The sequence below is a fragment of the Crotalus tigris genome, unplaced genomic scaffold (assembly GCF_016545835.1).
Source record: "Crotalus tigris isolate CLP2741 ecotype Arizona unplaced genomic scaffold, ASM1654583v1 scf7180000017774.6281472, whole genome shotgun sequence".
Lineage (NCBI taxonomy): Eukaryota > Metazoa > Chordata > Lepidosauria > Squamata > Viperidae > Crotalus > Crotalus tigris.
Window position 1 is genome coordinate 2055633 of NW_024096625.1, and position 25518 is coordinate 2081150.

The 25518-nt window shown below is 35.4% G+C and overlaps 2 protein-coding genes across 9 annotated transcripts in view; both read right to left on the reverse strand.

Moving 5' to 3' along the window:
- Window positions 1-3417: 3417 nt before the first annotated feature.
- On the reverse strand, window positions 3418-10003 carry PRR15 (proline rich 15). 2 transcript variants are annotated; one of them, XR_005556489.1, is made up of 4 exons: window positions 7447-10003; window positions 6377-7354; window positions 5036-5111; window positions 4362-4409 (listed from the first exon to the last, which is right to left on the reverse strand). XR_005556489.1 is itself a non-coding variant. In XM_039341975.1 (3 exons), the coding sequence occupies exon 3, from the start codon at window positions 4333-4335 to the stop codon at window positions 3973-3975; it is 363 nt and encodes a 120-aa protein (XP_039197909.1). In that variant the 5' UTR covers window positions 4336-4409; window positions 5036-5111; window positions 7075-7316; the 3' UTR covers window positions 3418-3972. The 2 variants fall into 2 exon arrangements, 1 of the variants encoding a protein (XP_039197909.1); XM_039341975.1 differs by lacking the exon at window positions 7447-10003 and having other exon boundaries at window positions 3418-4409; window positions 7075-7316.
- Window positions 10004-12638: 2635 nt separating this feature from the next.
- CHN2 (chimerin 2) overlaps window positions 12639-25518 on the reverse strand; it is a 151314-nt gene continuing 138434 nt past the window's right edge. For all 7 annotated transcript variants that reach the window (XM_039341982.1, XM_039341976.1, XM_039341980.1 and 4 more), the window contains 5 exons: window positions 21448-21621; window positions 20614-20691; window positions 15878-16015; window positions 15626-15731; window positions 12639-14694 (listed from right to left, as the gene is read on the reverse strand). In XM_039341982.1, the coding sequence (XP_039197916.1) occupies window positions 14523-14694; window positions 15626-15731; window positions 15878-16015; window positions 20614-20691; window positions 21448-21621 (668 nt within the window). In that variant the 3' untranslated portion in view covers window positions 12639-14522. The remainder of the gene's footprint in view (window positions 14695-15625; window positions 15732-15877; window positions 16016-20613; window positions 20692-21447; window positions 21622-25518) is intronic.

Here is a 25518-nt window from a genome sequence, read left to right on the forward strand (position 1 = left end):
GAGCTCAGCAGAGCGGTAATAGCAGCAGTCTTGGTGGGGGATATGCAAATGGGAAGCCTCCAGACACTGTTGCCATTGCTGTGCACTCTGCCCACTCCCTTACTCACTTGCCTGCCTGGCTCTACTCGCTTGCCCACCTGCTCACCAGGCTTTCTATCCAGGCCCCTGCAGCAAGTTGTTCCCATAGCAAATTGCCCATGTTGAATTGTCCTGCAATGACCTGGCAGCATCAGTTGGCAGAGGTGACTTGATGGTGGCAAGGGGGTCGTCCCCAGCTGGCTGCCCCCAGCTGGCTGCACTGGGTAGTCCTAGACTCTGAGACCTGGAAGTGATGACTTGCACTGATTCTATGTAACCTCTAAGAGAGACATGACTATGTGCTGCAGTCTGTTGAGACACTCGTTTTGAGATATGTATGTTATAGTTATTTGACAATTTAAACCATGAGTCATTTTGAACATAACTGAAAAAAAAATCACCTTGTTTAATATTATAGCTTCTGTAAATAGAAGAGCAAATGCTAATATAAATTTGTATATTACTAAATATAACTTTTAAATCTTGTTCTTTTACAGTTAATTCTGACTCCTCACTCCTCTAGACCAGGGATCTTCAACCCCTCAGTCTGCAGACCGCTACTAGTCTGTGGTCCATTGAGAATCAGGCTGCACAAGTGGTGGACAAGCTCCATTTGCACAGGTGTAATTAGGTTGCTTGTGCGATAACCTCCCTTCCTTCTTCCTCCTCCTCCTCCTCACTGCCACCACCAGTCCACAAAGCCAGAAAGATTGGGGACTGCTGTTCTAGATTATGAAATATTTTTTCTACCAGAGTTAGAATTATACATTATCTGTTTAGAAATCCAACCCAGATGTTTGTTGGTCATTAAAAGAAGTTTTTATATATTGAATGACCCAAAGAAAATGTTATGACCTTAATATATGCTCTAAAATTGTCAGAGTGTCATAGTAATGGTGCATTTTGAAATCAGGTATTAAAATTTATGATACATTAAATGAAATCCAAAAAAACCTGCGTCAGTAATTGAGAATTTAAGATGTAAGATAATTTACGCTGAATTAAGCAGATGCATTTAGGCTGGCCCATTTAGCCTAAAACTTTCTAATTCAGTGTCTCTAGAATAGCAATCAGTAACTTGACAATTGTACTCTACTATTAAACAATGTATTATTGGAATAGGAAGTACAAATATCATTCTCATATGATATGCTTATGATTATCACAAACAAAATAAAATTATGCTTTCACTTTTTTTGCTTTCTTGAAGTGAATAAACCTGGGAGCCACAAATGCAGTCAGTACACTGCTTCCCAAATATAATCTACTCCCTTCCTCTCTACTCCCTTCCAGATTCAATTACCATTATTTCTACCAACAGGAACATAATTCTTAAGAATCTGCAAGGGCTACCAGAAAATTTGGCCTTGAAATAAGATAAGACTGAGCATTTCTTCCTTGACTTTTAAAAGGTAGGCTATTAAAACTCTACTGGCCAATAAAAAGAGTCTGCAAAATAAAGCAAAAAGATGCTTTGGAGAAACTTTCTCTTTTTTTTGCTGCAATGGAAGAATTTTATAATTTTTTTTAAACAGTTATTAATTGCAAAAGCTATTCTAGAATGACTAAGATTGCAGGGTCTCATTAGAACAGAAGTTTAGATTTTAAATATATACAAATGCTGGTTTTATCTAAGAATATTGAGGATCTTTTTTAGAATAAGAAAAACTAGGCAACTACCTCCTCCCAATATTAGGTAAATGGTAAAATCTACACATGGAAGCAATAGGTGCATATTATACTAAGCCTTAATCTTTTAACCATCAAACTAAGCCATAAATCATGGTTTATAAAATACTGTAACTGTGTGCACTTATTCTACTAAATCCAAACCGAAGAAATTATGTTGTGGTTTAGCATAGTATATAGGTAGTCCTCGGGTTACAACAGTTCATTTAGTTTGAAGTTATAGTGGCACTGAAAAATGTGACTTATGACCAGTTTCATGTTTATGATCTTTCCAACATGCACACGGTCAACTTATGACCACAATAGAGCCTAAATTTTGCTCCATTTTCTGACCTTTCTTGCTACAGCTGTTAAGTGAATCACTGCAGTTGTTAAATTATTAACACAGTTGTAAAATGAATTTAGTTTCTCCATTTGCTTGACAGAAGTTCCAAAAAGGTGATCAGATGATCCAGGGACACTGCAACCGTCATAAATATGAGTCAGTTGCCAAGTGTCTGAAATTTGATCATATAACCATGGGGATTCTGCAATGGTCATGAGTGTGAAAAAGATAACCCACTTTTTTTCAGTGCAATTGTAACTTCGAACAGTTACTAAATGAACTGTTGTAACTCAAGGACTATCTGTACAGATAATCCTCATCTTACAATAGTTCATTTAATGACCGTTCAAAGGTACAATGGCACTGAAAAAAGTAATATCGCCATTTTTCACAGTTATTTTCTTTGCAGCATCCCTATGATCATGTGATCATAATTCAAATCTTGGCAACTGGTTCATATTTATGACTGTTTCAGTGTCCCAAAGTCATATGATCCCATTTTGTGACCTTCTGACAAGCAAAGTCAATGGGGAAGCTAGATTCACTTAATAATCAGGTTACTAATTTATCAACTGGATTGATTCACTTACAGTAACAACTGAGGCAAGAAAGGTTGTAAAATGGGGCAAAACTCACTTAAATGTCTCACTTAACAGAAATTTTGGGCTCAGTTATGATCATAAGTAGAGGACTATCTGAATGATAAAAACTTCATCTGAAACCATACTAGGTCTTTAGCTTTTGTTGCAAAATGTTTCAAAAGTGGTGCATGTAATATGAGATTCCCCTCATAGTAAATCATATGCCTTCAGACTGTTTTAGAAATGTTGTAGTCAACTTCACCAAGATTGCCTTTAATCATTTGTGGTTTATATATTGTCAAATAAAAATCATAATGTTAACTTATCTATTGCACTCTACATGCACTGCAATTGCAACCAGAAGTGATTTGTGCAATATGAATTTTTACCCAGGATGGGTAAAACTCATTGATGAACTTTAACTTTATACTATGCCAGTATTTCTCATTTTGAATATAATTCTGTCTGGGATTCGCTAACAAAAATTTGCAGTTTTCTAGAATAGTGGGTTTCTCTTTCCTCAATGTGTTCAAGCAATGGTCAAAGAGTCATTATTGTCAGAGATGCATTTAAATTGGATTCCTAGATTTAGAAGCAGACTGATAGTATATGATTCTGTATCCTCAAATCAAATATGAAATGGGGGGGGGGCTTCCAATTCACAAAATGATTGCAGTAAGCCTGACATAAAGTGAAAAAAACCTAAGCAGAGAACCAAACAGAAATCAAGAGAGTATGCCTACATTTGGCACCAAATTAACAATTTTAATGTTGAAATATTAAATTAAGAGGTACAGGGTCTTTAAAAAATGAAATAATATTTCACCTATTGGTTCATACATAGATGCGACTGAAACTAGAATGCTTCCTGCAAAAGAGAGAAAATAATTCACAGTGACAATTTCATAGGGAATATTGTCCTTGGACGTATTAATTTCATGGGAATGTAACCAAAAATAACTGGAACTGGTGCCTTTATGCGTCATTCGCAGCTCTCGTCTTAAACTTACATCATTTTGTTGCCCCTGAGATTAAAGGCACGTCTTCAGCTAAAATGCAGAAGGCTCCATTCCACCAGCAAGAGGGGATATTTTCCAAACTAATTTGAGAATCAATGACTCAGCCGCGCCAAAGCTTCTTGTCCACGGAGCAAAACCAATTTCTGCTGGAGGGAGGGCGATGAACGAAATAAGCAGCAGTTCTCGGTAAAGACAGGCCCTCCTCCTGCTCTTCCAGCCCTCCCTTCCCGTCCAAACCGGGCAAATGGCAGTCAAGCAAGGCGGGGTAAGAGAGAACCGGTCACTTGCCCCGAGTCTCTTCGCTGGGATGCGCAGGCGCGGGGCTACCGGAGGCAGAGCCGCCTCCACCCCCACCTTCAAACAGCTTTTGCGGACTTTCGGCGAGGAGGCTTGCGCGTGGTTTCCTCTTTTCCTTGAAGCGACCTGAGTGGGAAATCTTGAGATTGCGACGGTTGCCAATAGGCGATTGGTTCTCCCAAGAGTCTGAAGAGTTGGGAGGGGCGAAGAGGAGCTCAGAGGAATCCAGCGGCGGGATTTCTTTGCCCTTTTTTCTACTGGACAGAAATTTCCACCAGGTGCCCGGGGAGCCTTTGGCCCCAGGCCCGCCCGAAGGGGCTGTGGCGGCACCGCTGCTCTCTGCCATCTTCTGAAGGCAGAAAGTGCCCAAGTCTTTCCTTTCCCGTTCGGGGGGGGGGGGCAGGGGACAGTCCGAACTTCCTAGGGGAGAAAAGAGGAAACGTTTTAGCGAACTGTCAGGGCTGGAGCCATGTGGCCTTCGGTGCAAGGAACGGAGGACGGTGGTTTTCAGATTAAGTTGCTTTTGAACGCTGCTGCCCAGAGAGCCCTATAAGGTCTCCAATTCTGACTGGGGGGAATCATGATTTGGTACCTTTGTATCCAGCTATATTTGCCAATAGGTTTGTTATTTTACTCCAGAAAAGCCACATTACGTGTTGCCCCTATTGGGACATATTCCTACCTTCCAATCATGCAGCAGGACTTGAAGAGCTAATGTGGACTCCTGTGCTCATTAGCAATGCAATCCTGATTTTTCAATTTTCAAATGTTCAGTATCACTGGGTCCAACTAACTAATAACAGATATATCTTCAGTATGGCTGATATTTACTTTTGCAAGGCATTCAAATGATGCTCATGAAAAATAATAGTTGCAGCACTAAATTTTTAACCCAGAAAATGATTGGCCAAAGAGCATGCAAATAATGACAGACTATTTATGGGAGGCTATTATAAAATGTCTGGAACTGGGGGTGTAAAGGAAGGGAGATATGGCTATCCTGTCTACAGAATTGGGACATATGAAGCAGCTTATTAGCATCTTACTTTCAAGGACTTTGCTTTTCTCAAGTGGTGCAGACTTTTCAGTATCAGTTTTGTTCAAGAAGGGCTGTGTCCATGCCTAAACACAAGAGCAGAGAAACTATGTAAACTTTAATTCAGCCAAGGTGCTTTGGAAAGTTAAAACCTTTCCATATGACATAGCTTCCTTTTATAATCATGAAATCATTAGCCATAGTTAAACCTTTCCAAGATTGGGCTAAGCAACCAAGAATTTAGTTGCTTAGCACTATTCATCCAAAGCTTCTTTAGTTGGAAGATTTAAGAACAGGGTATTTCCAGTACAGGGGGTTTACAATGCACAGTGCCTCCCGATAAGCTCAGCTGTAAGTGGCAGACTTACAGTAAAGTTCATTGCTGTCAGTTTGTACAGATTGACAAAATGTTGCTAAAAGGGTAAGTTTTCAAGTCTGGCAATTTTGTCTTGCATGCTGCCCATGACGAACAGTGCCAACAATAAGCTTTGAAGTCTAATAATATTCTTCCAATTTAAACAGGAAAAGGATTGTACTGCCTTACTTCTTTCATACTATTTGCTAACAGACATGTACAAAAATTGGATGTTAAAAAAAAATGAAATAGTCCTATAGGAGAAACTAAATTTTATACTAGGCTCATAAATACGTTGTAAGAATGCATTAGAAGTGTTACTTAGGTTTGAATGAGAAAAAAGAACTTAGTTTTTAAAAAGAACACAAATGGATACATTTGCAAAGTCTTCCAATCATAAACAAACTTTCCCTGTGAACAGTTATACTTTGTCATTGTTAGTGGATTCACACAACATCCAAAGCCATTTTTTTTCCAAAGGAAGGGATGAATTGCTTTTTTATGTGCAGATAACCACAATTGCATTCTACTTCATTTAAAAAAAAAGTCATGTTAATCAACAAATAAATTGATGGTAGCAGAGCCAAAATTTTATAGACTTTAGGATTATCAAGTAGGATACAACATAATGAGATGCAGAATGAGGTAACTTGCTTGCAGCAATATGTAAAGTGATAAAATAAGTCTCAAATGAGAATCATTGTATATATCTAAGCAGTGGCGAAAGAGTCTTAAATCTTCTGGCAGTGAGATGTTGAGGCAAAAACAACCTGTTTCCATTAATAAGTTATGCTTGTTGCTAGTCATAGCTAAAGGGCCCTTGTTGCATTCTGTACCAGAATTAGCCCTTAAGGCAGATACTACAGAGGGTATAGCAAAAGACTGCACGTTTTAGTAAAAGGTATTTTACTAAACTCTAGATTTAAACTTACCAACTTTAAAATAAATCCTGTAGTGTTCACTCAGTGCTACTGTCTCAAGTCAGACCATACTCACCACTGTTCCCTATACTTTTTGGCTGGGTCCTTCAGGACAGTCAAGGAAGAAAAGAGTTCTGTGATGTTCCTGCCTGTTATGCAGTTGTTGTATGCGCAGAAGGCTATTGAGGAATGGTAAAAGTCAAAGAGGGCAGGCACGTTTCAAAACAATTAAAAAGATATACATATTTCATGGGGATTGCTTTAACTCCCATGAGATTTGAAGTGCAGCTCTGTGCATTTTTGTTCAGAAGCAAATCTAAAGATATTTAAGAAGGTTTTCTCCGAGTTCAAGGGATTGTTTTACGAAGAAACGCGTATTGGATTAAAGAACCCACCAGAGAGGCGCAAATCCTCAAGGATTTTTGAAAACACCAGACGGAAATCCTCTTCTACTGGCAGGACTATTCAAGAGCGCGGAGCTAAAAGCCACCTCTGTTCCAGCTCATGCAGCGCAACCGAGCCGCAAAGAGACGCTTCCTTTCACCGAGCACCAATACAACCGTCCACTTCCAGCGACTTTAGTGCAAGGCGCTCGTGGAAGGCAGGGGGAGAGGGTGTTAGAACCGGCACACACTCAATGCCGCGAAATAGGTGGGCGCCCCTTCCCTCTTTTCCGGGAAGCGAGAGCGTGAGATGGAAGCAGGGGTCTTCTCCAGGGCAAAACCTGTGGGAGCTGCCTTCGGGCAAGAAGGGAAGGCAAAGCTGCGCTCTCACCTGTTCCCCTTGGAACTCACGTGCTCGCTCTTGCCAGTCGCCAAGAGAATGGGAATAAACCCTCAGACCATCATCTCCGCGTCCCGCGGAAGGATTGTAGTTACCTTCCTTTCCTGAGAACCTCGCTACCTCAGCAACAGGCTGTTTCAGAGTCAGCTGTCTTGAAGCGCCCGCCCGCTCCAAATGGGAGCGATCAACTTTCCCAGGTGAACCGTTGTAGGGTCGCGCCGTAGAAGAGGCTAACTTACCCCGAATAGCCTCTAGAGTTGACTAAAGGCAGCTGGAAAAAAAAAAAAGAACGCATCGTCACGAAAACACTTTTGTCCATTATTTTTAAATGCAACGTCGCACAATCTAACCCGCCCAACTCACTTTCTTCAGCGATGGAAACTGTGCTGGGTATTTCTTGGGAAAACAATTAGGAGGCAGGTGTAGGTGAGCTCTCGAATGGAACCCGCCCTTTTCTTCTTCAAAAATGTGATTGGTTCCTATAGAAAAGTAATTTGACAAGCGTTGGTCGGCAGTAAGTAAAAACTCAGCAAGCTCTAATATTTCAAATAACTGGCAAAGGTAGCTGTAAAAGAGAACAGGACAAAAATTTATCTTTGTCGATCTAATTGGATGTTGGCTGCAGCAATTGACAAATAGGTTCTCTTTTCTTTTCCCCTCCCTTGTAAATTGAAGAAAAGTCTTAGTGGGACATATTAAAACCCAGGTATAACCAATATTGGTAATAAAATACACCTGAAGGCCTCTGAGAATAATTACTTAAGAAAGCATCAAAAATTGAAGAGACGAAGAGGGACTGGGACTCATTATAGGGATGATATTTCTTTAGCTTATTTTAATATTTGCTTAAATGTTATTCATATCTATTTGGGGCAAGGGTGGAAATAAAGTTTTATTCTGCATTCTGGAAGGGAGATTATAGTTGAACATTAAACATACGTTGAAGCAGAGACTTGAAGAGAGGGAATAGGCAGCCCTTCTAGGATTTTGTTCGTTTCTTAACATGTTAACATTGGTACTTTAATGTATTATGTTTGTATCTCTGGAATGGCAGACTTTGGGAACGAGTGAAGTTTCTTGGGATAATCAATGTCCCACTGAGATGATCTTCTAGACCAGTATTTCCCAACAGTTTGAAGATATGTGAACTTCAACGCCCAGCATATCCCAGTCAGCATCACACATCTAGCTTGATGCTTCCTGGATACAGGATGATAGCACACGGAAACAAATGTTTGATCTCAGAAGTACAGTTGGGGGCATTTTAACCTGGAGTAAAAAAGACAATCATAGAATGTAAGTGTCTGAGCTGTGAATAAAAGCCTCAAAGATTTAAATTTTCTGTGCATGCAGAATTGATAGTTAAGGTACTAATAAATCATTTTATTTTGTGTTTATCCACTGGCATGTTTCCAGTTCAGACTGATAAGTGTGGCTTATGAAAATAAAACATTTGAACTCATCCCTTGCCCAGTTCCATAATCTACAAGCTTCCCCCAAATTCTTGTATGCTCTTTTAAAAGACTACCATCATTTCAGGATTGTCTTAATATTAAATATCTGTCTCTTCTTACACAACTCTAAATGTATTTATAAAAAGTATTTAATTTTTTAATTTTTTTAAAATAAAAAGAATATGAGCTACGTTCTTTTAAACTATAACAAATTCGGTAGGCTTAAGACACAAAACAGCCAACAATAAGACAGGTCCCTAGATAACACACACACAAAGCACATTACTTACTTCTAGTTTCTCTCTTCTGCACTTTTCACAGTTACTGCTATTCCAATACTCCCTCGGCTTTTTCCCAGCAAGCTTTTATAGTTATTTTGCTATGCTGATGCTGAGGAGAGGCCTTGAAAAGAATGGAAAAAAAGCACAGGTGCTGGCAGTTTTGGGGGCAGCCTGCTCTCATGATTAAATGTCATTTGTAAGAACATATTTAATCCTACTTAAATGCCAATGTTAACATTCTAGAATAAAAGAAAAGATAAATTATAATTACTGCATCTTCTTTTCTTCCCTCTGCCTATGCTTGTGTTTACGTATGCTTTAAATTGATTTCAATGGAGTTTGGTCATGTCAATGAATTTGTCACATGCAATACTTCCCAAATATCATCCTCCTTCTTCAGAACTGAAGAAGCTTCTCGGATGAGAAGCGAAAAATTTTCAGAATAAAAACCAAAAAAATCCAGTTGCCTTTTTGAAGAAAAAAAAACCACTTTTGGGACAACTGTGACCTGGATGATTAAGAATTTCCATAGATGAGTTATTTTCTTCATTTTACTTTTTTTTTTTAATCTTGCTTTCTATGTGGCCATTTTTGGAATAAAAATGTGTTACATCAAGGACTGCAGCAGCTGCCGACAACTCTCTTGAAGCAGCTTTTGAAGTTGGTTCCATTATACTCATACAAATGATGCTCTGAAATATGTGCAGATCACTTCCATGGTGTCATCACTCCCACAATGTCATTATGGAAGGGCATCATGCAATGTTTCCTTGGATAAGACTTAAAGTAGAACAAATCTGAAGAACATCAGGTTAAGAAAAGCTGATGTGGACTGCTAAAATTGATATTAAGTTATTTGCTGTTACTCTCTGACTGCAAGTGAAAAAGGATTTTATCCAAGTTTCATTTTATTGATTCAGTAAACTGATCCTTTTAAACAATAGGACAAGTGAAAAATAATTTTGTCCAAGCTCCATTTTATTGGTTCAATATAATTAATTCCTTTAAACAAAGGAATTGTAAACAATAAATAATAACTGCATCAGTCTCCACAGCAAATTGAAATTGTCAGTAAAATTAGCCTACTCTAATAGAAGTAGTTCTCGACTTACAATCATTCATTTAGTGACCATTCAAAGTTACAATGGCACTGAAAAAAGTGACTTATGACTGTTTTTCACATTTACAACCATTGGTCATCTCTAAGCTGATCAAAATAAAGATACTTAGCAACTGGTTCATATTTATGACTGTTGCAGTATCCCAGGGTCATGTGATGACCTCTTGTGACCTTCTGACAAGCAAAGTCAATGGGGAAGCCAGATTCACTTAACAACCATGTTACTAACTTAACAACTGCAATGATTCACTCAATAACTGGGGCAAAAATGAACTGGCTTGCTTAGCAACAGAAATTTTTAGCACGATTGTGGTCGTACGTCAAGGACTGTACTGTAGGAATGACATTTCCAATATAGCAAGAAATGGTAGAAAATATTAGAGTAGCACAGAATGTATGCTTCCATAGCTACTTTTGTTTTCTTGCTTTATTTTAGGAAACCTAGGTTTATTTATAACTCTTATATTTTGTAATTTTTGAATAATTACACTTTTAATTTCAATTATATAGTTGGGTTCAAGATGTGTTAATATAGAACTCAGATGAAAAAGAAGTATTGAGTTCAAGACACATTTGAGGTTGTTGATCATTATTGAGCATTTTCACACTGTAATACTTTTGATATGATATCTTGTTAGCAGAAGAGGAGGATGCACATTTATTGGGATTTGCACAAATTAAAACTTTTCAGTTCACACCTGGATTGTCAGTGTGGAAATCTATTTGTAGCAGTGCCCCAAGAGTTTGCTGCTTTTGTCAAAATTATGAAAGCAGTGTCACCCATTGTAAGTTATTATTTGTATATATATATTTATAATGTATATAAATTGTACATTTTAACAATTTTTCAATGAGTGACTGCAATACTTTGAAAACTTTAAATTTTACAAATATGGAAAGAATGGTATTCCCAAATAAATATGTTTAAAGGATCCTGGTGTGAGTTTTTCATAGACAAAAATATGGTAAATATTTAGTCCTGGAGCATTTAGTTTGGACTTTACAGAATGTGCATAATATATTATTACAATATAGATTATAAATAATGTATATAAATCACAAAAAACAAAATTATTTTACTTATAACAACATAATATGAAACGTCTATCACACATATACATTGTGTTTTGTCTTTGGCACATTAGTAAATCTTTGAGCCCTGGAGACATATATAAGGAAAAGAGTAAGAAAATACATTTCTTATAATATTTTTCATACTGAATATTATTCAGAAATGCATTGGGAAAACATGATGGGCTACTAAATATTTGATTTCAGCTAACTGGTTAATACCTACAGAAAGATATAGTTTGATATTTTTTCTTTCATCATATTAGGAATTTTAAGAGTACAAATAGTTCTCAACTTAGAATCACAATTGAGTCCAAATTTCCATTGCTAAATGAGATAGTTAAATGAATTTTTTTCCGTTTTATGCCTTCTTGCCACAGTTGTTAAGCGAATCACTGCAGTTCCTTAGTAACATGGTTGTTAAATGAATATGGCTTCCCCATTGACTTTGCTTGTCAGAAAGTCACAAAAAGTGATGACATGACCTGGGATACTGCAACCATCATAAATATGAGTCAGTTGCCAGGCATCTGAATTTTAATCATGTGACCATGGGGATGCTGCAACAGTTGTAAGTTGAAAGTTGAAAAACGATCATAAATTTTTCAGTGCCACTGCAACTTGGAACAGTCACCAAATGAACTGTTGTAAGTTGAGGACGACCTGTGAGGAAAAACTTGAAACTGGTGAAATATTGGAGATGATTGCATCATTCTGTTAGAATATTTGACAAAGGTCTCAGTAATTTGAGTTATTTACTTATATTTATTTACTAAAACTGTGTATGATGCCCAGTGATAGATCAGAGCAGCCACAATCACGTAACCTCCAGAATTGTCAATAAAACTAAACCCTCATCAGTAAAATCACAAAATTAAAAACCAGTCATCGATCATAGCCAGTATTGTATATTGGGATGTATTGGCTGTATCACAAACACACTGGAATAGAAGTGTCTTAATTTACTGGCTGGATGTCCTTCCTGATGCCTAAATGGAGATTACAGGAAATATTTTCTCTTTGTGTCCTAAGGGAGAAACATTCGTTGCTACCTAGAACTGAACTCTCAACCTTCTGAGTGGGAGGTGAGCATCTTTACCACTAGGTCACCATGCCACTCCAACTATCTTCTGGGAGGAAAAAAAGAGGCCCACCTCATCTAGGGAATCAAATGTTCCATATGGCTGAAACAGCCAACGAAGAAGTCTGAATTTACAACCAGAACTTCACCATACCTTGTTACGTTGCACATATAGGAAGGGCAGTTCCAACCTGGAGGAAGAGATGTTCCCATAATACGAACTGAGCCATAAGAGCTTTATTGGTTGAAAGCAGTCCTTAAATTGTATCCTACTTTCAGCATCAATGCTACTGATATGCAGCAGCTTTCCTGTGCCAATGGTTGTTGCATTTTGTGGTATTTTCAGCTTTTGAGTAATCTTCAAAAGCCATCCCAAACACAATACATTGTAGTAATATCCAAGTATAAGATGATAGAGGCATGAATGAGTGTCACACTGATTAACTCTTGCACATAAGCTATGAAATCTCAAAAAGACACGGAGAAAATATATTTTTTGTTTTTCAGTGAAAATGACAAATGAACTTAACAAATTTATTTTTTTTCCATTTACACCATGATATCATAAATTACAAAGCATATTTCACATCACAAAATAAAACCATTTCCATACCATTTTATAGCAATATTTAATATATAGCCGACAACATTTAAATTTGTGCAACTTAAGAGAGTTTCTAGGACTATTATCCAGCAAAATTATACCCCACTGTCATTTGGCCTGCAGCCTGGATCTATCTATCTAGCCCTTGTTGATTTAGATAAAGGATAATTAATATACATTGTTTCCCTGCCCCGTTTGATCTTTAATCTTCTTTCATTATCAAAATTACCCACTTATTTGTTTAGAAACCTATGCTCCCTGAAATAATTCAGAAAACAGTATAATTGGTTTTCAAAACTTGCAATCCATACAAATAAAGAGTACAATTTAACAGTTTTTCCTAGAGAAAATTCTGATTTACACTATACTATCTACCTGTGTTTTAAATATGTGTATAAAAATCTTATGATGAGAAATATGTATAATATTAGAATGAATTGCATTTATTATATTGACAGGTCAGTGTCTAGAAAGACAGAATAAAACTTCCATGAAATTTGATAATGTATCACTTCTCTTTCATTCATTCTCCATTATTAACACATTGGCCAAAATACAATGAAGAGGAAAGGCTTAATTAAAATAGGTCTACTTTTATAAGTAGACTGAACTCATTTGGCATTTAAAAGTAACAAAAATTGAAGTGTGAATTTTTTACTAAGTTCAGAAATATGCAAGAATCTGGCATTACTTATTTTAAACAAAACTATACTGCATTTCAAGAAACAAATGTTAAGTATCATAGTTGATGGAACTACCAACAATATTTAATTTTTTTTACAATATACTTTTTTATGGAGGTAAAATTAAAACAAAAATTATTCCATTTGCCACAGCTCTACAATAAATGTTCAGATGGATGTGAAGTAAAATCTTTTAAAAACCATTTGCAGTTGAAGAAATATGTCAGGATAATACTGCAACAGTGGTAAATAGTTTCAATATAGTACAATATAGCAATAATGCTTAAGAAAAATATACAGAAAATAATCAATGCACCGCACTGAATTATATTTTTGCTTAATAAAAAGACATCCCAAAAGCTAACGTAAGTATAAAATATATTTATAAATACATGTTTTATTTCACTCAGACATATATAATTTTATGTCTTACATGAAAAAAATGTATATCCATATAGAAGTAACACTAATGAACATCCTGATGATAGTTCTTGGACAAACTAAAACTTTTTGGGTATTTATTTTGGTTATGATGACCATTTGTTGCAATCTTGCCATTATCTTCTGTAGTATTGCAATGACTAAAGATATTAATTCATATCTTGAAAGTAATATTATGTGAACATGGATCTTGCTGCATTAATTGGTCCCTGTTTCTACATATATTTCTACATAGGAATGTATGTATGTATGTAGACATGGTCTATTTGTGTATAATTATGTTCAAAGCTTCTAAAAAAAGAGAGAACTAAAATATCTAGCAAAATACATTTGCTACGCATATGAACTTTTACAAGTTGCTGGGCCGAGAGAGTTAATTGTAGTAGAAATTGAGCCAGAATAAGATTTTTTTTGCTTCAATGGTCTAAACAAATATACAAAGTTTCTTTTATTTTATAAGTTAACAGAAGAAGTCTGTAACCTTTCTACACAGGGACAAATGGGAAACAAGGTAAAAGATGAAAAGGGAAGATTTTTTAAAAAACTTTTGTTCTTCTGACTTGTTGAAACATAGCTTTTACTAAATATTTTAGTGTACATTTACAAGACACATAAAATGAAACATTGCTCATGATTCTTTTCATGAGGATTTATTTGAGTTTAATTTTCACTGTAGATTATTATAAATTTATAGCTTTGCTTGTCTAAAACAGAACATCTTCGTTTTCTATTAGTATCTGCACAATTAGCTTCTGGTACCGCATGTCGTTGAGTGTAGCAAGAGTGCTGTCTTCTGGGGGCCTCATTAAAGTAGGTCCAAACACTATTCCCAGATTTTCAGCATTCATAAAATTTTCCTTTTCATTCATGGTAATCCTACAATGGGAAGACAATATGTACACACACACACACACACACACATATACATTACTTAGAATTGCTTTTTAAAATACTATTTTTAGTGTTCATGACTACACATATGCTTCTACAACTCAAACTCTACAAATTATTTTGCTCTTTCACAATTCTTTGTATTTATTTACTTCAGGTAATAAGACAACACAAACATTACAAGATTCTCCGTGCTCTTGGTTTTCCATCTCTTAAAGTCTAATACATCCAGTGACATCATATAAGCATACCAGTCCAAGCTTCCTATTTTTATTTATTATTCTTTTTAGTTATTTTAATTATTCCATCAAGGAGCATAACAAACAAATTGTCAGATACAGCAGCAACCAGGATTACACATGAAGTTCCAATTAAACTGAGTTATTACTACTCATGCCTATGCACAGGAATTTACTCAATGAACGGTTAGCATTATTCTGACATTACACAAAAGGCAATAGAATTCAACAGGATATTGAATTCTATACATTTGTGGCTATATAGAGAGTCTAGGCTGATTCCCCTTTTTAACTCTACACACACCCAGTCCCGGACTTACAACAGTTTGTTTAGTGACTGTTCCAAGTTACAATGGCACTAAAAAATGTGACTTATTACTGTTTTTCACAGTTACAACTGATGTAGCATCCCCATGATTATGTGATCAAAACTCAGAAGTTTGATAATGGGTTCATGTTTATGACTGCTGCTGTGTCCCAAGATCACATGATCAATTTCTGCGACCTCACAAGCAAAGTGAATGGGGAAGCCAAGTTCATTTAACAATTGGGTTACTAACTTATCAACTAGAGTGATTCACTTATCAACAGAAATGTTTGGCTCAATTGTGTTTATGTGTGTACCTGTATACACACACACACACATACACACCATAAAACAAAGCAATATAGCTTACTTTTTGAGATGAATCATCAGGTATCTAAGAGTCTCATAATGTGCAGCAGGAAGTAACATTAACACTTCATGAACAGCTTCTAGTCTTTCATCAGCATTGGAGATTTCTGTGGGGCATGGTAAATTTCATTAGGGATAAATGTGAACATTAAATAAAAATCTAATTTGGAATTTTATATTTTAAGAATTTTAGAACTATGATATTATGGAATGTAATAAGTGATTAATAAAGGAAATCTGTCTTAATACTTACTTGCTGCCTCTATGAACTTAGAGTAAGTATCATAAGTGATAACAGGAATTGGTAAATCTCTGAAATACAGTTTTAGTGCGCCAGCAATAATATTTATGTCAGGATATATATTAGCAGAGACATCTGCTTTGTCACCATCTGGAAAAAGAATGAGTATGGGTTTTAAGATTATTTTTTACGGGGACAAAACTAACTATTTCTTGTCATAGCTTTTCAAACACAGAGATACATACAGCCCTCACACCATATCCTTGGTGTAAAATGTTTGGAAAACAAAAGTACAGCTTTTTGAGGTAATGGGTGGGGGAATTATAAAACTGAATCTGAAATGGCTTTGAACTATCATTAAAAGTCTATCTACATTTTAGTTTAGTGTCTCTTTTTGCCTTCCTTATGTTGCCTGAAATATACAATATTATTGTTGGTGCAACTGTAGGAAAATACGTTCTTACACAACTCACATCACAGCACTGTTGCTTATCTAATGCATAATATTATTATGAGTACAACAGAGAATCTATTCCTTATGATTTCACCAATCTGTTTTTCTAAAAAAATGCCCAAGGTTGTTAATGTTTGGATATAATAAACTGAACAATATGTTTTAAAACAGTACAAATTAAAAATAGATGAGAAAAGTCTGTTCAACCTCTAGCCAGATTTACACAGTTCTCATGGAAATAGGATGGTGTAGAAATAGAATGACAGGACTTTCCTATGTCAATTTCAGTAGACAGATAAGCAGTGGTGGGATTCAGCCAGTTCACACCAGTTCATCAGAACCGGTAGCTAATTTTTTGTTGTCCAGGCTCAGAATGGACTTTCGGAAGTGGCATCCACAAAGACAACCAGTTGTTCACTTATTTGAATCCCACCACTGCTGATAAGGCAATATGGAAAGAAATAATCCTTTTAGTGCTCTGGTTTAAAACCTATTAGAGCTTAATTGTTTATTGTTGGTCTGTAGATAAACATAGCTAAACTTTGTTTCTAAACTAAAATGACTCACATTTTAGCTGGCTAGCCCTAGCTAATACTGTGATACTTTATATAAGTGGAATGTTTGGGGACAGATATAAAGCTAGCCTGATGAAAATAAAAATTAAATTTGCAGAAATTATAATTCCTTCTGAATTCCTTTCCCACTTTGCTTACCTGACTGTATTTTTGTATTTTTATTGGTTTTACTGATTTTATGGATTAACCGTTAGCACTAAACCTGAAAAAATACATCTACACTTCTCTCAATAGAAATAATGGTCATCAGGAAAAGACAAACTATAAGCTTATCATATTAGTAAATTCATTTGGAACAGTTGAATTAAATTCTGTTAGTGTGTTGGAATTGGGAAGCAATTCTTTAAAATAATAATAATAATAATAATAATAATAATAATAATAATAATAATTATTCAGAAAATTTATGCAAAGATCGATGGCACAATGGAAGACACAGTTGCAGATCAATGGTGAGAGACTGGGAGAGATTAATATCAAGAGAGGAATATTTCAAGGAGATTCATTATCACCATTACTATTTGTTATTGCACTGTTTCCTCTGTCAATAATACTGAATAACTCAGGACATGGCTATCAAACATCAAAAACATCTGCCAGACTATCCCATCTCCTTTACATGGATGATCTGAAGCTGTGTGGAAAAACATCATCTGAAATAGAATCGCTGCTCAACACTGTCCGTATATATAGCCAAGATATTGTAATGGAGTTTGGCTTGGACAAATGTGCCACACTTACTATCAAACAAGGAAAAATAGTGAAAACTGAAGGAATCAAGATGCCCCACGAAAATAACATTAAGAGTCTGGATGAGGAAGATACTACAAATACTTGGGTATCCTTCAAGCTGACAACATCAAGCACACTGAAGTCAAGAAAAAGATTAGAGGTGAATACATCAAGAGAGTGAAGAAGATCTTAAAGTCCAAACTCAATGGAGGAAATACCATAAAGGCAATCAACACTTGGGCAATTCCAGTCATTAGGTACACAGATGGAATAGTGGACTGGACTCAAGCAGAACTAAAAGCAATGGACCAGAAAAATAATGACAATGAATCATGCCCTTCATCCACGCAGTGACATTGACAGACTTTATCTACCAAGGCAAATAGGTGGGCGTGGAATGCTACAAGTACATCAGATGGTTGAAGAAGAAAAAATGGCTTTGGAAGAATATCTGAAGAACAATGATGAAGATGCACTGAAATTAGTATATCAGGAAGGCTTATTGACTACTGGAGAGACCAAACAGGCCTACAAGAAACATCAAATGAAGAACATTTGAGGCATGAATAGAGGCATGGGAAGACAAAGCACTACATGGCCAATATGTTAAAAAAATAGCTGGGAAAGCAGATAATAACAAGACCTGGCAATGGCTAACAGCAGGAAAATTGAAGAAAGAGACTGAGGGTCTAATTCTGGCTGCACAAGACCAAGCCTTAAGGACAAATGCATATAAAGTCAAAATTGAGAAGATAGCAACAGACAGTAAGTGCCGCCTATGCAAAGAAGCTGAAGAAACAGTGGACCACTTGGTAAGCTGTTCCAAGATGATTGCACAGACTGACTACAAGCAGCGGCATGACAAAGTAGCAACAATAGTGCATCGGAAGTTCTGCAAAAAATATCATTTGCCTGTTAGCAAAAACTGGTGGGATCATAAAATAGAGAAAGTCATCGAAAATGATAAAATTAAACTGCTCTGGGACTTCAGAATTCAAACAGACAAGCCAACATAACACCCCATACTTAACAATTGTCGATAAGAAAGACAAAAAAGTCTGGATAGTGGACGTGGCAGTGCCTAGAGACAGCAGAATAGACGAGAAAGAACTGGAGAAGATAACAAATACAAAGACCTACAAATAGAAATAGAAAGACTGTGGCAAAAGCAAGCAAGGGTAGTAGCAATAGTAATAGGCTCCTTGGGTGAAATCCCAAAACAACTGGAGCACCACTTGAACACCATTGGCATTGACAAATTCGCTATTAGTCAATTGCAAAAGGCGGCCTTACTAGGAACTGCATCCATCCTGCGACGATATCTGTAATACCATCAAACATCCACATCTGCCTATTCCAGGTCCTGGGTAAGGACTCGATAGGAGACAAAATGCCAAATCCAGTCTGAACATCTGGCTGACTGTGGCTGACTGTGCGATGATCCATAATAATAATAATAATATTAATAATAATAATAACAACAATAATGTTAATAATCTTCTTGCAACAGCATACCACCTGGTAAGCTGTTGCAAGAAGATTGCACAGACTGACTACAAGCAACGGCATGACAAAGTAGCAACAATGGTGCATTGGAAGATCTGCAAAAAATATCATTTGCCTGTAAGCAAAAACTGGTGGGATCATAAAATAGAGAAAATCATAGAAAATGATAAAATTAAACTGCTCTGGGACTTCAGAATTCAAACAGACAAGCACCTGCAACATAACACCCCATACTTAACAATTGTCGATAAGAAAGACAAAAAAGTCTGGATAGTGGACGTGGCAGTGCCTGGAGACAGCAGAATAGACGAGAAAGAACTGGAGAAGATAACAAAATACAAAGACCTACAAATAGAAATAGAAAGACTGTGGCAAAAGACCGCCCACTAAAAGGCTGATCTTTTGAAGAAAGACATTAACTATGAATAGGCATTCTATTATTATATTTACTATATACAGTGTTCAAAGCCTTACATTTTTAGAGAAGTACTCAGACTGTTTGTTTGTAAGTCCTATCTGTGGTACATGTATGACTTGTTATAAATCATTGCACTGTGCTATTTTCAGTCAGCCGAAAAAGACACGTCATGCATGGTATGAACCAGGTGATTTCTGCTCATTCTTATCTCTAGGATAGATTGTGTTGCTGAAATATTCACAAGACAAAGATGAATAGAGACATCCATAAAGGTAGGAAATATAATTATGCAATTCTCTCTCAGTAATAAGCCAACATTACATATGAAATATTTAATGTGAAGCAGGACAAAGAAACAAACAAAAGCTCAGAAATTAGTAACCACAATGAGGCCACTATGAACAAGCTGCACAATAAGGGTTTTATATGTTGGCAGAAACCGAACTGAACAACAATTCAGCACAGTGAGCAACTGTTGCTGTATAACACTAATTTTCATTCAGTGGAAGAATAAACAATTCTTCTTACATTCTTACTAAATGTTAGAGGAATCAATAGTACTAAATCAAAAGTCTTGATTTTTTTAAAAAATCAGAACATTATCTATCCTTATAATTTATCCTTGTTTTACAGAAAGTGCAGAAATAGCACATGATAGAGCACTTCCAGGAAGAAGGAATTCAAGTGTGGTAGAATGTAAAAAGATTCATTCTTGTCTATAGCAAAGCATCATATGAGCAAGGCTGTAGGCACAAATGAGGGTCCCGATGGAATATCTACTACTGTAAAAAATGCACTTTAGTTTAGTCTAGTAATTCAGGATCCTACTACAGAAAGCTTCACAATGAAGAGCAGGATCTTTCTTTCTTTTGGGATACTATGCATCTTCCAAGTAGGATGTATTTTGATGCATGCGGTAAATATAAGTTGAAAATAAAAGAATCATCATATACAACCTTCGAGAGAAGTAAAAATTACATATTTAATGACAAAACCAAACCTATGAGGGAGTGCAATTAAACATAGTAGATATCATTTTTCCAAATCTAAAATAAATTGATACCTCGATCAAAGGCCATTTTGACATCTTCAATATGTTCAGTGAACCCTGAGACTCTGTAAATGCCTTCTGACTTCAAACCTGCAAACCAAAATTCTATCAATTGCTGTCTACAGATATATTTTCATTCTCCGTACTTTTTCTTCCATATTTTCTCAGGTGAATTTGCAACTATCTTTTGACAGAGCTTTCATTTCAAGTGGAGACTGTGGCCTTCATTTAATTTAAAAACTTTCATTTTGGAATTCCCAGTCAAAATGCTAACTATCTCAGCTGGGTGCTACAGTAGCAACACACATGGAGAGCATGAGATCAAGGAAGTCTAAAAAGAAGAAGAACTAAAAACAAAAGGTTGCTTCTTAGCTCACCAGTTTTGAATTTCCGATTAATGCCAAAATCAATTTTAGAAGTTCTTTTATATTAAAATTCCCTCCTAGTTTTTTCCTAAGCATTTTTGTCAGTTCTATATGGAGAGGTCAGATTAAAAAAGTAAAAGCTTTCTTAAGCTCTAATTATTACAGTTGGAGCATTAAAAAGTAGGAACACATTCAGACCTACTGGAAATCTATCTTTACACTTAAATCTAACTTCAACTTACTCAGCTGGTTGAAATTTAATTGATTTAAAATTTAAAATCTTTCACTTAACAAAAGTTTATTAGAAAACAGAACAAAATACAAATAGCCCCAATATATTATTTTAACCATTTTTGAAATACTTATCAGAATATTATTCAGACTTTAGTATCTGATAATGATTATCAAAATATGGAATGATGTCAGAATTTCAGTAATTGAGAAATTAGAATTTTGTTTAAAAAACATAAAAAAACTATACCTCTTGATTCAATTTCACGTATGCATATGTCCACCACCATGGGTCTCTGTGCATTGTGGGCCTTCACTAGTGTAGTGAGATCACAGCAATAGACCCGCTTGATTCTCTTAAGGTCTGGTTGGCAGTCATTGGGAACATACTTTGAACATTGCTTGTGTACATTTAATCCACAGTCTGTAGAAAAATATTAAGGTGATTTTTTGGGGGGTATTGTGAACTGCATAAAGTTACAAGATTGAGATAAGTGGCTATATAAATCAATCAAAAATAAATAGTTGACAAGAGTGAAATATAGATATAAATTGATATACATGATATATGTTTGTATCTCCAAAATTATTTTTAACATATCTATCCTATAGATTAAGCTAATACATAAAACAACTATACTGTTATGAAGGCTGGTTCTTATGCAAAAACAAAGGTATCAGATCTGGCTTTTACCAAAACAAACAGCAGATGGTACACTGCCTTGAGCTCTTAATTAAATCTCATAATCTACAGCTGAGACATATATGGTCACCATGTTCCTAGTTTTGGAAAAATGTTAGGCATCATTGTCTGAAAACTAAATTAATTGCTACATTTATTCAACAAAAGTCTTCATGACAATTTGCACCAAAATAATACAAAACTGTTAAAATTAATTAAAATGTAAACATTCCAAATTTTAGAAAGCAGCATAAAAGCACAATAACACAAAATAATCCACACCTTAAAATTCTTATCACTTCAACAATTATATATAAGACCATCCAACAACTAGACTATTATCTATGAAGAATCTCTTTCCTTGATGATTACCCTCTCCCTACCTCAACTGGAAAAAGGGTTTGCAGGAGACCATGAAACAAAGATTTTAATGTAGGAACTTGCACATATTAAGTTATTAAAAATGAAGAAATTATGTAAAGTATCTGTGTAGAAAATAAGGACAAAATGGATAGAACAGTGATGAAGAATCTCTTTCCTTGATGATTACCCTCTCCCTACCTCAAATGGAAAAAGGGTTTGCAGGAGACCATGAAACAAAGATTTTAATGTAGGAACTTGCACATATTAAGTTATTAAAAATGAAGAAATTATGTAAAGTATCTGTGTAGAAAATAAGGACAAAATGGATAGAACAGTGAAACACAGGGTAATTCTGATAATTTGATAAGAAATTGATTATAGCTGGATGCATACAATACCAGAATTGCATTCAATGGAGTAATATCACCCTTTCTATAAAATTAGTGAACAAATTCAAAAATACATTATGGAAGCCATATGATATTTTAAAGTTATTAGTTGAAATTAAATTTAGACAAAACACATGTGCAGTCAATAAATAGGATGCTAGACTTGAAGATTAAAATTCAATTTAGCTTTGTTGCATTCTTCATGAAAGAGAAGATCCAAGGTCTAGAAGGGCTCTTAGGTTTTCAGCTGTCACTGGATTTATAAGGCAGCTGCAAAAGCAGAGTTTTTTTTTTTTTTAAAAAATCTTTGCAGCTACCATGGAGGCCTGAAGAATCATAAAAAAATGTACATCTGAGCTAAAAATTGCTTTTACAGCTAAAAAAAAGTAGTAGTACTAAGCAATCGTGTTAGCAAAGGGAGTTGATCTTATCCGGAGGGCAAAAACGAAACAGCAATATTGTGATTCTCCATTTTTTTTCTTTATTAAAAGCAATTATGGAGCTTTTCTAGGAGCAAGGAAGAAGGGAGATTTTCTTTCCCCTCACTCTTCTCTAAATGTTGGAGTGCTAAAAAAAAAATGGAGATCTTTCCATAGGAAAAATATTATGGGGAGAAGTTTGGGGTTCTTATGTGTGTACCTATGCACAATAAAGAGATAATCAATACATGTAAGTCAAATGTGTAAATATGCTTAATAGGTTCCCTTACATTAGATCTATTTGTAATTTGGGGTCATTCACTCCTTGCCTATAAAACTATTGGGCGGGAACAACTTAAGTATGCACTTATGCCTTTGTATGTAGAAATAAGCTCACTGATTTCAATGAGTTTTAATTTTGTAAGATTAATTTGTAAGATTGTATTTAATTTCCTTAATGAGAGGTTGGATAAAATCCCTCCTAGATATTTGCAGGAAAGGGTCTGGTATATCAATGAGTGGAATTCCCATCTGAAAATCTTGGGATATCTTCAGAGATCTCACTGCAATTGTTTATTGATTGATGGAGAATAATCATATTAACTAGGTTTAATTATTTAAAATAACAATAACATGAAATAACATGTTCCACTCCCGTAGGAGTGTGGCATTCAGATCATAAAATCTATATTTTAGATACTAATAGTTCAAAATAATTGAAAAAGGCAGCTTTTCTTGAAACAGCTTACATACTGCAACAAAACCTTTAACACAATCAAATAACATTTTTCTCTCCCAGGTCCTTGTGAAGGACTAGATATGATAAAAATGCCAAATTCAGTCTAAACATCTGGCTGACAATGTAACTCACTGTAATAACAATACGGTGTTTTTATGAGCACATGAAACATGGTCCATTCACTTGAACTTAAAAAAATATTGGTTTTACATCCATAAGTAAACTTTATATTCTTTAAGTCAAATACCATCTACTGTATTGTTATTATGTTAATTCTAAACAAACCCAGCCAGTGTAAGAATTCTCACTAGAAATTTCTTAGAGTTAATATTGCTTTCTTAGAGTTAATATTAGAAATTAATTAATCAGAACATTAAGTTTTGCATTAACTATTTCTTAGGTTACATTTTTTAAATAACAAACCAGCAGTACATAGTATATTTAACACTTTTATTTCTATATTTCATACAAAGAAAACAATTTCTCAAATCCTAAAATCATATTTCACTTCTCCACTCTTAATACTACACTGATATTTCAACTGATGACATCTGGATATGTTGGGATACAGATATATTAATTATGAATTTTGGAATTTGTAACTCTAGGACATCTGCAGCTGTAAATATTGGCACTATTGTGTAAGGACAGTCTCTCTCTCTCTCTCTCTCTCTCTCTCTCTCTCTCTCTTCCTCCCTCCCTCCTTCTCTTTTACAAGCATGTTATTTTAGATAAGATGAAGATATCCCTTTGGTTAGCTAAATTGGTGAGATAAGAAAAGGAAGCAATATGTTATGCCATAATCATGGTTACATTTTTACTGTCAGGAAAGACCTCTATGACTACAGCAACTTGGCCAAATTTGAGTAGGAGCCACCTTGTTTTAGTGAGAATATCACAGGAAATGGCAACTCTTTATTATCTCATTTGATCTCAATAAAGCTAGTAATTTTGGACCTGGTTCACACTTGAATGGTGCATCTAATAATCCAGCTCTGTAGATTAAACTAGGAATTCAAAAACCATCTGGGATAAGGAAATGGCAACTACTTCTGAATTCTTGCAAGAAAACAGTACAGGTAGTACTATTAGATACAATCATTCAAAATTATAATGGCACTGAAACTGGTGACTTATGACTTGTGCTCCAAATGGGTTCTTGACTGCAGTGTCCCAGGTCATGTGATTGTCATTTGCAACCTTTTCAGCTGGCTTCTGACCAGAAAAGTCAATGAAGGAAGCTGGATTCACTTAACAATAATGTTAAATTAAGTGCAACTCACTTAACAACTACCTTATGTTAAGTATGGTCATGAGTGGAGGACCATCTGTATGGTTATAAATACATACCCATAAGGTTACTACTTCTGTTTTAGAGAGCTTTACCTTTATCTTTGGGAGAAGAATGATCTTGCTAGCTATACTCTGAAATATTTTCCCTTTGGAACTGGTCTTGACTTATTAAGTTTCAGTTAATATACAGCATTCAGTAGATGTTCTCATTTAGCTACATGGCATATAAAGCTTTATCTTTTAATTCTTTTCACATAAGAACTTTGCTAAAAGTTCAAGACATGAGAAAAACTACTATTGATGCATTCTGGATATTTGTAGATATTTCAATGCAAACCAATACCAATGTGAAAGTATCTCAAATAGTATGCCAGCACTCAGAAGCCAAGTTAGCAGTGCTACTTTTATTGTATTCAGAAAGGATAAATAATCCAAA

Coding starts and splice junctions, on each gene's coding strand:
- PRR15 (XM_039341975.1), bottom strand. CDS start 4,335: ATGGCAGAGAGCAGCGGTGCCGCCACAGCCCCTTCGGGCGGGCCTGGG.